The 18,944-nt window shown below is 45.4% G+C and overlaps 1 protein-coding gene across 1 annotated transcript in view; it reads left to right on the forward strand.

Moving 5' to 3' along the window:
• Positions 1 to 16,955, forward strand: part of iglon5 (IgLON family member 5) — a 399,602-nt gene extending 382,647 nt beyond the window's left edge. Inside the window, exons 5-8 of the mRNA XM_051920523.1 lie at positions 6,037 to 6,168; positions 7,694 to 7,814; positions 11,451 to 11,602; positions 16,812 to 16,955. Of these exons, the coding sequence (XP_051776483.1) occupies positions 6,037 to 6,168; positions 7,694 to 7,814; positions 11,451 to 11,602; positions 16,812 to 16,909 (503 nt within the window). The 3' untranslated portion in view covers positions 16,910 to 16,955. The remainder of the gene's footprint in view (positions 1 to 6,036; positions 6,169 to 7,693; positions 7,815 to 11,450; positions 11,603 to 16,811) is intronic.
• The last annotated feature ends 1,989 nt before the right edge of the window (positions 16,956 to 18,944 follow it).

An 18,944-nucleotide genomic window follows, 5' to 3' on the forward strand; every position in this document is an offset into this window, starting at 1 on the left:
ATAGTTTTTGCTTTTTTAATATTTGTCGGGAGTACGTCTGTTATTTTTTTTTTCTTCTATTGAATGAGCAGCACTTGAGCAAATACTTCACTGCGCTGCGTTTTTAGTTGCCTTCTCTGGCCGTATTTTCAACAATGTTGGGTGAAACTCGACTGCTGGTATTGTGACACCGCAGAGATGGTCATGGCCAGGAAACATTTGATAATAAAAGACATGAAGATAGACAGTTATGTAGCAAAGGAAGAAATGTTATGGAAAAGTGGGACAAGTCGAGAAAGAGAAGGGCAGAGGAGAGGCTGTGTCTTCAATGGCCCCATCATCTCTCACTCCGCTCACCAACACTCCAGTGCCACGCCAAGTGCCCCTTCCTGCCGCCTTCTTCTCAGGCTAACGGCCATCCATCAAAGTGACAGTGTGGAGAGAGGGGACTAATGGCTGCTTTTGCCAATGACCAGGGAGGCACTGGAGACGTCAGTTTTCAGCCGGGCACACCATTAATCAAAAGCGTTGTACCTCAGAGAGGCCCACCAGCTCTATTTGTTAGAGTAACATTTTTATAAATTCAGTGATATTGAGTGTAGTCCCCAGAGCTGGGCGGGCCGCAACAACAGGAGCATCCTGGTAACGACTGTCATTCATTAAGTCTGTGAAGTTACTCGCTGGAAACATACGAATGGCAGCGGGCATCGTGTCAGGGACAAAAGGCCACAAGAAGGGAGAAGCAGGCAATGCAGCAAAGTCTGCTCTGGCGCTGACCCGGGGTCTGTAGAGCACATGGGATGCCACCTTCACCTCTGAGCTCCACGATGCCCAGCTGGATGTGCCACCACTGGCTTCACGCCAGACACATACTGCACTGTGGAGTTTGTACTGATGACAATGACATATTCCTGTGGCCCATTTTAGATAGACAGGCAGATAGATGTGCAAGGTGCTATATAAGAGATTGATAAATATGAAAGGCACTATATAATCGATAGAAAGTAAAGAATCTGTATAATAAATAGATATGACAGGGACTATGTACTAGCGGGAGAAAAGGAAAGGACTGCCTCGATATAATAGATAGAAATACAGACAGATGATATGAAAGGCGCTATACAATTGATAAAAAGCAAAGGATCTTTATAACTGAGAGATCTAATAATGTAACAGCTGGAGAAAAGGAAATAGTCTGTCTAACTAATAGATAAAATATATGAGGGCATTAAATAATAGATACAAAGTAAAAACTGTTAATAATGGAAAGATGTACAAGGCACTACATACAAATGTAATGGAAGTGTCTAAATAATAGACAAGCATGAAATGTGCTCTATCTATCTATCTATCTATCTATCTATCTATCTATCTATCTATCTATCTATCTATCTATCTATCTATCTATCTATCTATCTATCTATCCTGCCTACTACACTACATTTCTATCTATCTATCTATCTATCTATCTATCTATCTATCTATCTATCTATCTATCTATCTATCTATCTATCTATCTATCTATCTATCCATCTATCTATCTATCTATCTATCTATCTATCTATCCTGCCTACTACACTACATTTCTATCTATCTATCTATCTATCTATCTATCTATCTATCTATCTATCTATCTATCTATCTATCTATCTATCTATCCTGCCTACTACACTACATATCTATCTATCTATCTATCTATCTATCTATCTATCTATCTATCTATCTATCTATCTATCTATCTATCTATCTATCTATCTATCTATCTATCTATCTATCCTGCCTACTACACTACATTTCTATCTATCTATCTATCTATCTATCTATCTATCTATCTATCTATCTATCTATCTATCTATCTATCTATCTATCCTGCCTACTACAGTACATTTCTATCTATCTATTTATCCTCCCGACTCTGCACCCTTATATAAGGCACCCCGAAGTCTCCTGGTGTTTGATGACCTTCTTCCGGCAGCACTTCCAGGTGTGACAGAAGAACTGGCCATGAGGGCTCAGCAGCTGCTGCAGCACCCCCTGGCAGTGCCCACAGGTCCCAGTAGGGTTGTACCAACTCCCATGGAGCCCTGAGCACCGGTAGGGGCTGCCATCTAATGTTCCAGGGGCGGTAACGCTCTGGCCACGCTTGCTCCCCCTGTCCTCCCAGTGTGGAGGCGTCCCAGCCAGGAAAGGGCCCGCCACACCCTGATGAAAACAGGTAAAGGAAGGGTAAGTAGAGGGGAAGATCACGCCAACATGGGTGCCATCTGTATCTATCTATCTATCTATCTATCTATCTATCTATCTATCTATCTATCTATCTATCTATCTATCTATCTATCTATCTATCTATCTATCTATCTATCTATCTGGTTTGTAATTTGCATTTCTCTTTTTTGTTCTTCTGTTTTTTGGTCTCGGTGTGGATATGAATATACATTTTTAAAGCTTCTGTCTGCCCAAAGGGATACCTTGAGGCTTAGCCCGCCAGTCAGGCAACATTCACCAAATCGAGTGCGATTTTCTTTCTCTCCCTAATTTTGACTTCATAGATATTTTAAACATTGTCTGCTAAATGTGTGAGCCCCTCTGGAATTCCATGAAAGCATTTAATAAAGCAAAAAAAAAAAAAGAATAATAATATTAGAGAAAATTGTTTTCGTGTCTGCGTCTTCATCTGGCAGGAATTAGCAGGCCCAGAAGCAGATTGGCGCTGATGAGCAGTAATAATGCGCCTTCGCTGGTCTTCCAGCAGGTTTGGACGACGGCCGTCCCTCCTGGACCCCCTTTGCGTCCCCCCCCCCCCTCCATCTTTTCTTGGCTCGACTGTGTTGTGTTTCCGCCAGGCTTTTCTGTTTTATTCAATTTTCTGCAGTCCTTGAAATAATATGCTATAAATATTGTTGATTTTCTCTTTATTTCCTTCTTTATATCGTATGATTGAGCTCAAACTTTGATTGTTGAGAATCTGATATTTTTAAATCTTGTTAGTTTTGCGCTGCCTTGCCCTTCTGGTCCGATTCCTTTTGTCTTGCATGTGGAGCCCGAGGAGGCGGGGCCACCTGTGATGCTGCAAGCCCCGCCCAGCGAGCGTTTAAGTTCCCCAACGCTGAGCTTGTGATTCTTTGTTTTGTCAGATTTCCTGGCTTTGCTTGTAAGATGCTGTTTTGGGGGTGCAGCTCTTTCAGTTTTGACCCCCTTTCCTGGCTTGTCTATTGTGATACTCTTTATGAATTATTAAAATTGTAAAGGAATTTTTTTAGACATTTCTGGTTTCCCTATCGTCTGTCTTTCAAGTTAAAGAGCCTTAGCCCCTTTTTTTGGGACCTGTACCGGCAGAATCCTACCATCTGAGTTTGGGGCTCGGCTGCCTTTGGTGGGTCGGAGGCTTGTTCTGTAGAGCCAGTCCTACATTTACATTTATTTGCTTTGCAGACACTTTTATCCAAAGCAACTTACAAATGAGGTCAACATAATCGAGTAACATCATTTTGGCACTGATACCCGCGATGCCCAAATCAGATTACCATAAGTGAAGAGACATAAAGCTTGCATAGCAAAAAAAACGATCAATTAACAGGTCAGGTCACGTCAGGTTGAGGAGCAGGCACTGGTACAGCACCCACCACACAACGAAACAGCTCGGGATCCTGGTTGGCAACCCCCCAGGCAGACACGCGGCCTAGTCCCACCCTTCTATCTGCCACAGCCAGGTGTTATGTGGGTGTCCCCTTGACCTCGGGTCCTCAACATTGAGCCGGATCCCCCTCGGGTAATCACACCACATGGTCACACTGCTGTAACTGACGCCCCCTCACAATGCAGGTCATGTGCCTCATTCGGGACTCCATGAGCAACACAAAGTCACACCAGCGGGACCCAAGGACCTCTGAAGAGACCCACATGAAGGAGTCCAGTCTTCATCTCAGGTCACTGGATAGCGTCCATGTCTCACAAACAGGGAGCACCAGGACTCTAAAGACTTGGACCTTCGTCCTTTTGCAGATATCAGGAGCGCCACACACCCCTGTCCAGTAACCTCATGACCTCCCCATGCTGTCCCAATCCATCTACTGACTTCATAGGACGAGTCGCCAGAGTCGCATGAATGTCATTGTTGAAGTCAGTAAACCTCTCGATGAGGTCGACACTTTCTCTGCAGGCAGACACACTGCTGATGGCCGTGACCAGGAGGTCATTGAAGGCCTGATGTTGGTTTTTATCAGGACCCTCACAACCCCAGACACTCAGACCCCTCACTCAGTCTCTCGAGACCCCTGATCAGAGCCTCCATTGACTCAGTGAAGATCACAGCATCATCAATAAAGTCACGATCTGTGAATCTCTCTTCACCAACAGATGCCCCCCCAGCCGCTGGACCCCACGCCCTTGCCCAACACCCAGTCCATGTAAGCTTTGACTAGAGTAGGAGCAGAACAGACCCCTGACGGACCCCAGAATCAACTGGGAAAAACGCAGAAGTCCTGCCTCCACTCTGCACAGCACTCCCAGTACCAGTGGACAGGCCGGCCATGATATCCAGCAACCTCGAGGGGATCCCACGAACCCTCAGGATGTCCCACAGGGCAGCTCGATTAAGGGAGTCGAACGCTTTGCGAAAATCGAGAAAGGCTGGAAAGAAACTCTGCCGATATTCGTGTTTGTGCTCCATGAGAACCCTCAGTGCCAGGATGTGGTCGATGGTGGACTTCTTACGTGTAAAACCAGACTGTTCTGGACGCTGGTAGGTGAGCAAAGTGATCACGGATCCTATTGAGGACGACCCTAGCGAGGATCTTACCCAGCACTGAGGGCCGTGTTATCCCCCTGTAGTTACTGCAATCCAGGCCATCACCCTTCCCTTTTCCAGTCAGTTGGGATGATGCCCGTCTCCCAAATGGAAGCAGAGATTGCTTGCAATGCCAGGAGGACAGCCTGACCACCAGCCTGGAGAAGTTCACCTCGGATACCACAGATCCCTCCTCTGGGTCACCGCCTGTGCCATCTCAGTGAGACTGGGGGGTTCACCGCTAATCGGAGGATCAACCTCAAGAACCACAGACCCAGAGATTTCCAACGTCTCAGCCGGAGGATGAGCTCTAAACAGCTGCTCAAAGTAGCCCACCCGGCGGGTCACAACTGCAGTGACGTCCGTAAGGACCATTCCATCGGGGCGGAACATTTAACAACATGACAGAAATCCACAGAGCAAAAATAAAATAAACTCATCCATTAACGGTGTGACAGAAATCCACAGAGCAGTTGGGTTTTCAGTCGCTTCTCAAACACATGGAGGGAGTCAGCAGTTCAGATGGAGGTGGGCAGATCCTTCCACCAGCCAGGAAAGTGTCTGGACTGAGATTTGAGTGGAGGTGGCATCACTGGCAGACCTCCGGAGTGGGTGAGAAGGAGCACAGCACCTCACGGAGGTCTCCACGTACACAGTTGTCGACCCACCGACTGTTCAATAGGTGAGCATCATGGATTTGAACTTGACGTGTGCTGCTACAGGAGCCAATGATGTGACTTGAAGACAGGAGTGACATGCGTCCGAATCGTCTGGTTGAACACAAGATGGGCTGCTGAGTTCTGGACCATCTGCAGCATCTTGATGGTCCTCCTGCTAGCAGTGAGTCACAGTAATCCGGATGGGACAAGGCCAAGGTCCGGACCACATACACTCGGTCAGATAAGGTCTGTGGATTTTGAGTGAATCAGCAAGAACGAGAGAATTCTGAACCCTTGTCTCATATTCATCTTTTGATGTCAAACCCAAAGGTCTGCAGTGAAGAGCAAAAACAAATGAATTGGCCTCGCCGTTCAGCACTCTCTGAGGGTCTGTATTTGTGTTTCAGCGTTTTCTAAATACGCATAATGTAAAATGATATGACGTCACTGTCCTAATATCAGTAGTACACTGCTTGTTTACTTTGGTGTCATTTATTGTAAGAATTCGTTAAAGCACGCAGAGACATTGAGCCCACCTAAAACGCAGGCCCAGGGTGCTAACCAAAGCTTTCCGGTGGGCTACAGTGCTGATTCATTTTACTTTTTCCTCAGATGGTGAAATGAGCGAAGGAGAGTTTCTGGAAATCACAGGCATCACCAGATACCAGGCGGACGAATACGAATGTGTCACAGAAAACGGACCCACCAACACAGACATGCACAAAGTCCAAGTCACCGTCAACTGTGAGTAGATGGACGTCTCCGTCTCCCCTGGTATGACTGCGGCATTTATAGAACATTTGGGGTTTGGGTTTATTTTTAATTTAATGGACGATTGTTTTTTTTTTATTTTTAAATATTGTGATAGAAACTGGGGGGTCAGCCTGCCCAACCCCAACACGAACACACAAAGAGTCCCGGGTTCAAATAAAGGATTTTTTTCTTTTAACCAGATTTCTTCAAAACTAAAAACAAGCACAGATTTCTCTCTCTGTCTCCCCACAATTCCTCCCTTCTTCTCAGCACCGCACTGCCCTCCTCCAGGTGAGTGTCACTCCACGTCCTCCCAGCTCCGACACACCTGGGCGAGGGAGTGCGGCCCCTTTTATTAAGGACCCGGGAGTACGTCTGGTGCCAGGGCCACTGCCCGATGCAAGTACTTTTGGGTCATACAGAAGTTCTTTCCCAACAGCGCCCCCTTGTGTCACCCATGGGCCCCAGCAGGGCTGTATTGCCGGACTACATCTCCCAGCATTCCCTACTGGTTCCCAAATGGGTGCCGATGCGGAGCGCTGCTGCCATCTCCTGTTCTGAGGGAATTAAAAAGTCCCCAGCAGTATCTTCCAGTGGTGGGCTGTCACTTCTGGGTCTGCCTTCTTCCTTTCTCTTGATGCCCATCTGCCTGTTTGGAGCCTCCCGTCCGGGTAAGGAACCATCCCCTTCTCCATGTGATCCTGCGTGGCATTTACAATATATACAGTTGCAAGAAAAAGTAAGCCTTTGGAATTCCCCAGATTGCTGCACTGATTATTAATAAAATGGGGTCCGATGTTCATCTTGTGGGAATGACAGCAAACAAACAGCCAATGAAAGTTTGGGGTGCCAACTGGGGCATCTCTTTTATTGTCCACAGACAAATGGGTAAGGAACCATCTCCATCTCTGCTCGGGATGCCCGTCCAACCTGTGTGGCATTGACAGTTTTTAAACAGAAACGTAGCAATGTGGACGTAGCGTTAGACCCCACGCCTTATCTAGGGCCCAGCTGTCTGCCTTTGGCTCACACCGCGTGACACTCTTTCATGTGACCGCAGTGGTGTGCACGCTACACACTCAAGGACAGGAGGGGTTCACACCCTACAAGGGTCTCGCCACCCCAGAAAGCGTCTGATCCCGACCTGCTCCCTCTTAAGAAGCGTCAGTCACAGATACACACAGCATTTTGGCCCCAATCTGGGGGTTTTGTCACTGATGTCAAAAATTCTGTCTGCAGTTTAGGACGAGCCTGGCACAAGTGACATTCTGTGTGGTTAAAAGAAACAACTCGACGTCAGTCAATAGGTTTGCACACTCAAACTGTGCCATGGGGCCTTAATTAAACAGAAGAAGACAATTAAGTGTAGACGTTTGTGCAGCGTAGGTGACACAGGGGGCAGTGGCACAGCAGTTAGTGTGCAGCCAAGGGTTCAAATCTTGCAGCCCTCTAAAGTTCAACTCAAACATTTAAGAAGTTGTCTAAGAGCTGTCATTGTGTGCCCTCTTCTCTTCAGATCCTCCTGTGATCACAGATGGGAAGAACATGCCCGCCCAAGTGGGTAAGGGCGCCTTGTTGCGCTGTGAGGCAATGTCGGTGCCAGCTGCCAGCTTTGAGTGGTACAAAGATGACAAAAGGTAATAGACACGGTCGGGTTCTTTTTGGTGGGATAGTTGGGGGGGGGTGGGGGGCATATCACCCAAAAGTCAGCCCATCCAAGGTACTTCAGACATGCGCTCATTTCACGGCCGGCTTGGTCAGGTGGCCTTATCTAGGGTTCCTTAACTCCCAGACTGATGGGGTGGCATTCACGGGGCAGAGCTAAGGTATTAAAAATGCAGGCCCTGCCATTGTGCCTCCTAATATTACAGGAATGAACATCTCACTCAGCCTTTCGTTAATAATGTTATTGTCAAGAGTGGCATTTGGAGCCATGAGCCGAAGTTGTAGGTGATAACGCGTAATTTACTAAAAGCCCCCCCAGATGTTATTTTATTATCTTCTACCATCTTTACCTACCTGATAAGGTTTCCAGGGCCGCAGTCATGAATTACCATTCAAATGTCAGCTCAGGCGAGTCCAGCATTGCACTGAATATGAAAACCGCGGCTGGCCCATCGGGTAGCACTGCTGGCTCCTTGCTGCCAGCCTAAAATGGAGGGGGGGACTTGCATGTGGCCGTCACATTAATGGCCAGTGGGAGTCTACAGATGTGTGGGCCATCTGTGTCTGTGTCCGGCTTTGACTCACGGGTTAAAGATCTGCCATCACATCAGACTCAATGCCCACGGCATCACATTCACAGTCGGGCCTCCTCTGATGCCATTGTCACTGTGAAAGGATTAAATGGGCACAAAAGCGGGTGGGTCGATGACCCTTATGAAGGAATACATACCGCTGAATAACTCACAGGTCTTTTCTTTATGTATGAGTGGCGCCCTGCGTTAACACTGCTGGGCTCAGTCCCTGTCCTTGGGGGTCTGCATGTTCTCCCCGTGTCTGTTATTCTCTTCCTACTGCTCCTCTCTAAACTGGTCCACTGTGAATGTGCCCTGTGACAGACTGGCACTGCCCTTCAGGGCTGGTTCTTGCCTTATGCCATATACTCCAGAGATAGGTACTCCTCCATATGACCCTTTAGTGTAGGGGTGACCAACTCTGGTCCTGGTGGGCCGCAGTGGCTGCAGGTTTTCATTCCAACCATCTTCTTAATCAGTGAACTGTTTTTGCTGCTACTTAACTCATTTTGCCTTTGTTATAATTGACGTGACGCAGGTCCCTTAAGTCAGGGGTGTCCAGCCCTGGTCCTGGTGGGCCGCAGTGGCGGCAGGTTTTCATTCTAACCATCTAATTAATCAGTGAGCCGTTTTAGCTGCTGAGTCACTTGTTTTGCCTTTCATTTTATTTCACGTGACTCGTACCCCTTAGTTGTTTCTTTTTCCTTAAACAATAATGAGACCCAAAACGAACCGCCATATGACCAGCTCGCCTGAAAATAAAGAAAGGTGAAGGTCTCGGTCATTTGGAGGTCTGCTCAGGTCACCCAAACATGTTGATGGTGGTCTTAGAAAAAACAGAAAATGAACAGTCAGCTGTGGCAGAACGAGAGCGGCAACAAGTTCTGATATTCAATAACGGCTTTAATGAACAGCAAGAATCGGCTTCTCATTAAGTGAAACTGGCCGGAGTTTGACGTTCACCTGTCGGCTCGTTTCACGTCTCATTTCTGTTTGGCTGCCATTTAATGAAGAAACAAATCGATTGAGAGGACTGAATCCTTAAAGACAAGGCTATGAAAATGAAGGGGAAAAGTGATTAGCAGTGAAAACTGATTAGGAAAAGGGTGGGAATGAAAACCTGCAGCCACTGCGGCCCACCAGGCCCAGAGCTGGACAGCCCTGCTTTAGTGGAAAAAGCAGTTTTATAAAATAAATGGCTGGCTGGATATAAAGTCACACAGTTACACACCCTTAGAATTAGGGTTGGCATCCAGGGGTCGGTTTGTCTTTGACCGCCACCCAAACCACAATGCATGAGACCCTTCCGGCTCGTCCTAAAGGCGGTGGTATTGTCATGTGGATCACTCAGGTGGGCAGCCAGTTAAGGTGGCTTAGGCCTATGATTAGGGTGCCACCTGCAGGCCTCCCAGTGGAGATGTTTCAGGCATGTCCAAAAAGGGATGAGTCCTCAGGGTGGGGGACCAGGGCATGCTGGAGGGGTTATAATTCCAATCTTTCTTGGGAGTGCCTCGGTATCCCACACAGGAGTTGGAGAGTAAAGGGGCAACTGGGCGTCTTTACTTAGACTGCTGCCAATGTGACCACAGCCAAGTAAGCAGGTGAAAATGGAAATGAGTAACAATCGACAGTCGTGGCCAGAAGTTCTGAGAATGACCCCAGTGTTGGTTTTCACAGTTTGCTGCTTCAGTGTTTTTAGATCTTCTTGTCAGATGTTTCTCTGGTAGACTGCAGTAGAATTTCAAGCCGTTCAGAAGTTTCAAAGGCTTTTAGTGACAATGACATGAAGTTTATGCACAGAGTCCATATTTTCAGTGTTGGCCTTTCTTTCTTTATCAAGACCTCTGTAATTCACCCTGGCAGGCTGGCAATCAACTTCTGGGCTCAATCCTGACTGATGGCAGCTGCCCATTCTTGCTGAATCAGAATTGGTGGGTTTTTCTTTGTCCACCCGCCTCCTGACCACAAGTTCTCGATGGGGAGTTTCCTGGCCATGGACCCCAAAATGTTGATGTTTTGTTCCCCGAGCACCTCAGTTCTCACTTTTGCCTTCTGGCCCGGTGCTCCATCATGTTGGTCACCAAACTGTTCTTGGATAGTTGGCAGAAGTTCCTTTCGGAGGATGTTTTGGTGCCATTCTCTATTCATTGGCTGTGTGAGTGAGTGAGCCCTGCACTTCCTTGGCTGACATGAGTGGTCTCAGGGTGCTTTAGTGTTGGCCAGACACAGGACTGATGGTAGCGCCACTCACCTTTTCTTTCTTCCAGATTCCCCAAACAATCATAAAGGGGATTCATCAGAGACAATGACTTTACCACCAGCAGTCCTCAGCAGTCCAATCCCAGAATATCAGTCTGTCCCTGATGTTTTTCTTGGCTTCTTTGCTTCCCTCCTTGACCCCCACCAGGCCATCCTCCCAAAGTCTTCACTCCCACCTGCCTGGTGCCATTCCTGAACCAGCTGCGCACCGGTGGTGACCCCCGATCTCGAGCAGTGAATAAAGAATGGGACCAAAACATCCTCCAAGAGCAACTTCTCCCAACCATCCAAGAACAGTTTGGTGACCAACATGATGGCGCACCGGGCCATAAGGCAAAAGTGAGAACTGAGGGGCTCAGGGAACAAAACATCAACATTTTGGGGTCCATGGCTGGAAACTCCCCATTGAGGACGTGTGGTTATTCCTCAAGAGGCGGGTGGGCAAACACAAACCCACCAATTCCGGTTCTGCAAGAATGGGCTGCTGCTGTTAGTCAGGGTTTGGCCCAGAAGTTGATTGCCAGCCTGCCAGGGTGAACTGCAGAGGTCTTGACAAAGAAATAAGGGCCAACACTGCAAATATCGAACTTCATGTCATTGTCAATCAAAACCTTTGAAACTTCTGAACGGCTTGTAATTCTACTTCAGTACACCAGAGAAACATCTGACACAAAGATCTAAAAACACCAACACTGGGGTCATTCTCCAAACTTTTGGCCACGACTGCAGATTCCGAGTCCTGCCATTGTAACCTTTTTGTGTTTTTCTGGCTCTTAGGCTTGCTGAACATACCAGCGGCATCAAGATCCAAAACGAAAAGACCCGCTCACTCCTCGTGTTCACCAACGTGACATCCCAACACTTTGGAAACTACACCTGCTTTGCCTCCAACACACTGGGCTCATACAACTACAGCATGCTTCTCTTCAGTAAGTCTGCACCCGCCTTGTCGTGGCCGTGTTTAAAATATTATGTGCCATCCCACCATTCAGCTGCAGCCAAGAGTGGTGTGCCAACTCCGACTGGACCAGGCGGATGAGGTGAGGTCAGACTCGGTGGCAGACTGGCATCCCACCCAGAATTGGCTCCAGCACTCCCCAAAGCTCTACTAGAGAAAGCAGGTTCAGTCCGTGGCTGAAATGTCGCCAGGGGGGCGCTACAGTGTCTCGCTATGAGTGGTACAGCAGGGTTGAACACTCAAGAGGTCAACTTGCTTATTTAACAGGCCTGTCAGATTTGACTCTTGAGATTTTGGTCTTTTACTGTTCCATTTTCCATTAAAATTCCCAAACCAAGCCAACAGGACATCCTATAAGTAAAAAGAAATTCAAAACCAGATTTCTAAAAGATTGACATAATGGCAGGACACCCAGACAGCAGAGGCGCGGCTGTCCCTTTTTGAAGGTGGCTTCTGTGGCCTGCGCAGGCCTGCTTCTCGCGTTTAGGACCAGGCACATTCTTGACTCGAGGTGTCACTGGACATCTCATTTCTGAAGGCATCGCCTCATTTAGAGTTTCTGCATGCATTAAGGGGTGCGAGCAAAGGGGGCTTTTAGATTTTTAACTCATTATCTGTGGCCGAGAGTGCCCTGGTCAGGGCAGGGATTGGGAAGAACACGCCGATGAAGAAGCAACAAAAGGATACGATTACAGAGGTCCATGTGATGTTATTATTTATGTGGATTGTTTTGATAAAGACCACCAGGGGACATTAACAGTCAGACTCAAAGGAGTGGAAATTCAAGGTGCAGCGCGGAGATGGCGGGACAGGGGGTTTTGGCTTAATGTAGTGTTTCTCAACCTGTGGGGCACACCCCCCTTGTAGATATCTAGAAGCTATTTATTGAAACAAACTCATTTAACGCAACTGTTTATGGTAGAAAAATCACAGAGTATGTCGACTATCAGCTCTGTGGTATTCGTGTAAATGACCGCAAAATCATTCCGCACGTAGGGGACGTAATGACGTAGAATACCAGAAGTGTGGAGAAACTGAGAGGAGATAACGGAAGGCAAGCGCTGATCTCTAAAGTGGCCATCTTTAAAATTGTTGCACCCTTGGTAAATGGAGCGAGGTACACAATTGATTACCGTATCCACTCATATCGTTTAAGTTCTCCCGCGGATAAGTCAGGGTTTGATTTTACTGTATAATTTCCAGTATTTCATAATGTCGAATGCCCATCTGGCACAACAGCCACGCCACGTTCAGAGTCACTTCAGTCACCTTTCCTCCTCATTCGGATGCTCAGCTTGAACTTCAGCAGGTCGTCTTGACAATGTGATTGGCTGGTTAGGTATTTATGTTAACAAGCAATTGAACAGATGTACCTAATAAAGCAGCCGGTCGGTGTATATCGTCACACGCGTGTGCATGGGAGGCAGCTAAAGGGCTCGAAGCAAAGAAATCCCACACCAGACCAGCGGGGTGGCAGAGTGCACTGATCCTTTCTTTCTTTCCACTGCAGACCCGTTACGGGAAATTCTGCCTGGCCTCTATGACGTCACTTCTGGTCACAAGCCCAATGGCATTACTTCCAGTCTAGACAACACCACTTTCCGGTCTTGATGACGTCACTTTCTGGTCACGAGCCCGATGACGTCACTTACTGGTCCAGAGGATGCCACTTTTGTGGTCATGAGTCTGATGATGTCACTTTTGGCTCCGCTCATAACTACCTCACTTCCTCTGCCGCCCTTTAAACCCCACCATCTCAACCTCAGTGGTCAGTTCAGTTTTAGACTCCAATCTGTACACAAACTCAATCGGTTTGGAGCAGGATCAGTTCTCTAGGCAGCTGCCCCAAACCTTTTCTGGCTCTTTGTCTCTATATCTCTATATCTAAATATACTGTATATGTACAGTCATATGAAAAAGTTTGGGCGCCCCTCTTAATTCTTTGGATTTTTGTTTCTCATTGGCTGAGCTTTCAAAGTAGCAACTTCCTATTAATATCTGACATGTCTTATGGACACAGTAGGATTTCAGCAGTGACATTAAGTTTATTGCATTAACAGAAAATATGCAATATGCATCATAACAAACTTAGACAGGTGCATAAATATGGGCACCACAACAGAGATATGACATCAATACTTAGTTGAGCCTCCTTTGTCCTCTAGACGCTGTCCTCCTATAGCCTATGATGAGTGTCTGATTCTGGATGGAGGTATTGTTCACCATTCTTCATACAAAATCTCTCCAGTTCAGTTCAATTTGATGGACAGCCTGCTTCAAATCATCCCATAGATTTTCGATGATCTTCAAGTCAGGAGACTGTGACGGCCATTCCAGAACATTGTACTTCTCCCTCTGCATGAATGCCTTTGTAGTTTCCAACTGTGTTTTGGCTCATTGTCTTGTTGGAATATCCAAACCCTGCGTAACTTCAACTTTGTGACTGATGCTTGAACATTATCCTGAAGAATTTGTTGATATTGGGTTGAATTCATCTGACCCTCCACTTTAACAAGGGCCCCAGTCCCTGAACTAGCCACACAGCCCCACAGCATGATGGAACCTCCAACAAATGTGACAGTAGGTAGCAGGTGTTTTTCTTGGAATGCGGTGTTCTTCTGCCATGCAAAGTGTTTTCTGTTCTGACCTAATAACTCAATTTGTGTCTCATCACTCCAAAGCACTTTGTTCCAAAATGAATCTGTCTTGTCTAAATGAGCATTGGCATACAACAAGCGACTCTGTTTGTGGCTTCTTTCTCATCACCCTGCCATACAGATGTTTGAATTGTAGAACGATGTACAGATACACCATCTGCAGCCAGATGTTCTTGCAGGTCTTTGGAGGTGATCTGTGGGTTGTCTGTCACCATTCTCACAATCCTGCTCATACACCGCTCCTGTATTTTTCTTGGTCTGCCAGACCTGCTGGTTTAACAGCAACTGTGCCTGTGGCCTTCCATTTCCTGATTCCATTCCTTACAGTTGGAACTGACAGTTTAAACCTCTCAGATGGCTTTTTGTAGCCTTCCCCTAAACCAGGAGACTCAGCAATCTTTGTTTTCAGATCTTTGGAGAGTTGCTTTGAGTATCCCATGCTGTCACTCTTCAGAGGAGAGTCAAAGGGCAGGAAGCACAACTTGTAATTGACCACCTTAAATATCTTTATATCTCATGATGGACACACCTGTCTATGAAGTTCAAGGCTTAATGAGCTCATCAACCAATCAGCGTTGAGCAGTGACAGGCATTCAAATCAGCACAATGACAAGGGGACCCACATTTTTGCACAGCCAGTTTTTCACATTTGATTTAATTTCATACAACTAAATACTGCGTCACTAAAAATCTTTGTTCAGAAAACACCGCAGTACTCCTAGGAGATGAAAGACACACCACTGTTATCTTTTTTGTTGAAAGGAAAGTCAATTATTACGCAGGCTGAGAGGGGTTCCCAAAAATTTTCATATGACTGTAGATATATTCACAGTATATGTATGTAATACGAGAGAAGGTTCAGACAACTTTGAAACTCTGGACGATGATTTTTCCCCACTAGAGTATAGCAGAGATACTTTATGTGATTAACGTTTATTTCCAGATCCCTTTTGCAGTCACAAACATGGAGAGTTTGCTCCCGTATTTCAAAACTTTTTTCTGCTTCACTGGTTAAGTGGTTAGGCTTTTAATACCCACTGGTGCCCCTTGCCCTATTAGCCTCCATTGTAAAGCGCCAATGAGAGTACGATATATATATATATATATATATATATATATATATATATATATATATTGTGACAGATTAGGTCGCTCTCGCTCCCTTGAACCCTCAGATCAAGCGTCAGACACCAGATAAAAGTCCAATAATAATATTTATTATTATAAATAAGTACACAAAGCACCCTCCACTCCCCAATATTCATACAAATAACACTAATCAATACACAATAACCAATCCTCCACTCCCAGATGCTTAGCCACCCTGCCTCCCAACTCAGCTCGTCTGTCTGGGATTTCCCAGAGTCCTTTATAGTCCGTGACCCAGAAGTGTTTCTGTCCCTCAGTCCATGTGACTTCTATCACTTCCGGGTCAGGTAAAAACTTCTCCTTTTCTTCATCAGCCCAGTAGCACTTTATTTCTTCCAATCATGTGACTGGGATTTACTTCCGGGCTGTATGGAAAATAAACGTCTCTGTGTCTCCCTGCAGCGTCCCCTGGCGACCCCGACGTTATCCAGCAGGCTGTGTATTAAAACTCCATAGTCCATGATGCCCTGCTGGAATTCGGGGCATCTCCACATTGCAAGGAGGGCTCCATCTAGCGGCCTGGGGGTATTGGCCGGGATGAATGGCCGGCCATATCCCACAATATATATATATATATATATTTTGCAATTTATTGAAAACACTTAACTTTAGGGCCCAATTTCAGGTGGCAAATCCATATCTACTGTGATTTGTGAAGAAATAACTGATTTGAAAAATAAAAGACGTCTCCTTTAAACAGAGGAACTTCTGAATTAGACGATGCTAAACGTGGTGTCCGTCAGGCAGGGGTCTGCTGCTCTTCTTCATTGATGTAAATGATTGAAATAAGAACATCAATACAAAAAGGTTCTGACCAAGGAGTCCTCCGTAACGGTAAAGCCCAGATAGGGACGTTAAGAAATTTGGCAAATGACGGCCCCCCAAACTCGTAATGTCTAGTACATTGTATTTATAACGCTCCTCGTGTTTCCATGGCCTAGACACCGTTTGGGGGTCCTCATTCCAGTCCCACCCGACATCGTCTTCTTTGCATGGCTAACCCAACTTGATCCTCGTGAGCTTTTTGTTGCACGCGTGTCCTGCTCTTAGTGGGGGCTTTGGGTTCAAAGGTGATTTGTGTAAACTGCAGCTCTCTGCTCCTGCGATCAAAGCCAAAGAGGGCCTGATGATTAATACTGAGCGGATCATTCGGTATTCATGTCATGGATAATAAAGAATACAAACTTGATATTCATCAAAGGGAAGCGTCTGATTAATTGTGAATGTGACTTTCACTCTGCCTGCCTGCGTGTGTCTCCTTTGTCTGATTTGACCAGAAGAGCTCACCCTCTGGCGTACTTTACTGCTCGCTTTCTCAGTCAAAGCCATCTTTATAAACTCCCTTTTTCTGTCCCTTTGTGTCTCCCTCACCAGGACCTGGAGCATTAAAGAACGGAGCCACCTTTTCAGTGTCCAGCACCCTCATGATGCCATTGTGGACGGCAATCTTCATCCTGCTCTTGAAGATCTAAACAGCATCGTTTCAGAAGGCAATCTTAACTACAGAACCCATCACTGTGAACAAAAGATTATGCATTACTTCCAAGAGCCATCACCCATTTCCATTTCTCATTTTCAGCTCTTTCTCTCTTTGCCCTCCAAATTATCAAAAAGAAGATGCTTCCTTCTTCCTCCTCTGTCTGTTACTGTAACAGCACAATGCAGCGTGCCAGCTTAGCAGTGCCAGTTGTGCGATTAGGCTGCATGGGCATCTCAATCAAGTAGCTGCACATTACCAACCTGCTCGACACGCCGCTAAACTCTCTGGGCACTGACAAAGCAAAAATGACACAAAAACACACAAAGTCCTGTTCATTTGGTCAACTGCACCGCCATTTGTTAAATTCTACTCCGCCCCCATCTCATGCCCCGCCCACTGCTTATGTTGGAACGTGTAGAGGCAGAAACAGTTTAGTTAAGAGCAGCCATGGCAAGAGGAAAACAGAGCGAATATACGTAAGGAGAGCACCGGGCACCACGAAGGAGGTCAAACAAAGGAACTGGCAACAGCACGGGGACAGTGGGGGGGACGTACTTCATTCACAGAGCTAAGAACCCATTGAAACACATAGTAGGACTTCACAACTACATAAGACGACATACTGTAAGATATGGAAACTCTACATCTGGAAATGTGAGTGTGTGGAAATGCAATATACTCTTATCATAGCTACACTCACAGACACACACACACGTGTGCACACGTATGGTTTATATACTGTACACCTACAGGTCATGTGTATGTATATAAAGATATGTCTAAATATATATACTGTACACACACATTATATATATATACATACATACATACAGATATATACCATGTGAGATCCATCCGATCTGGCATGAAATTAATGAGCCATAACCCATGTGACCTCAACAGGTGACAAATTCCAAGAATGCTTCCAGGGGTGGGAGGGCAAACGAGTAAAATAACACGACACGTTATAAAATACACAAGTCACTGTAATGTGAGCACCACTGACAGACCTGTGCGTGTGTGTGTGTGTGTGTGTACATATATATATATATACTCTGTATAAAGATACGTGTGCAAATTATATATGTGTGTGTACATACATTACAAGTGTATATACAGTATGTTTAAATATATATATATACACACATACATATATATATATATATACTGTATACATATACACACACACACACACATATATATATTCTGTATAGAGATACGTGTGCAAATTATATTTGTGTGTGTACATAAATTACAAGTGTATATACAGTATGTATAAATATATATATATACACACATATACAAACATACATATATATATATATATATATACTGCATATATATATATATATATATATATATATATATACACACATACATATATATATATTCTGTATAGAGATACATGTGCAAATTATATATGTGTGTGTGCATACATTACAAGTGTATATACAGTATGTATAAATATATATATATATACACACATACATTTATATACTGTATATATATATATATATATATATGCACACACATACATATACTGTATATATAGTATAAAGTATATACATATACTTTAAATCATCCAAGCTCAGTAGATATAGAACAACATTGCAGGAAAGCAAATTTGAAACTAAGTTTTTAGTTTTTTATTTTTTTAATTTTATTTTAATTACTTTAGTCTGCAGCACGCATGCCCAGTAAGTCGGCGTGGCACGTACACCTGGCAGCAGACCATGGCAGGGGCAGCTGTGCAAGTGTGCAGACGTAACACCACTGGAGCTCCTCAAGCGGGAGTATCTGTGAACACACTACGCTGAAACAACCCGTGACATGAAGCTTGTGTGTCTGCAGACGTGACGGACAGGGCATGGAGTCAAACACACATTTATCTGAGGTCAGCTCAAAGGCTGAGGCCGCTAACTTCAAGGCTAACTAAGGTATGGACAACATTTTACGGCATCTTGTTTTCCTATTTACCGAGTTATGATGTTCTGAAATTGTTGCATATACAGCACTTGTTGCAAACA

Source organism: Erpetoichthys calabaricus, chromosome 17 (assembly GCF_900747795.2).
Source record: "Erpetoichthys calabaricus chromosome 17, fErpCal1.3, whole genome shotgun sequence".
Taxonomy (NCBI): Eukaryota; Metazoa; Chordata; class Cladistia; order Polypteriformes; family Polypteridae; genus Erpetoichthys; species Erpetoichthys calabaricus.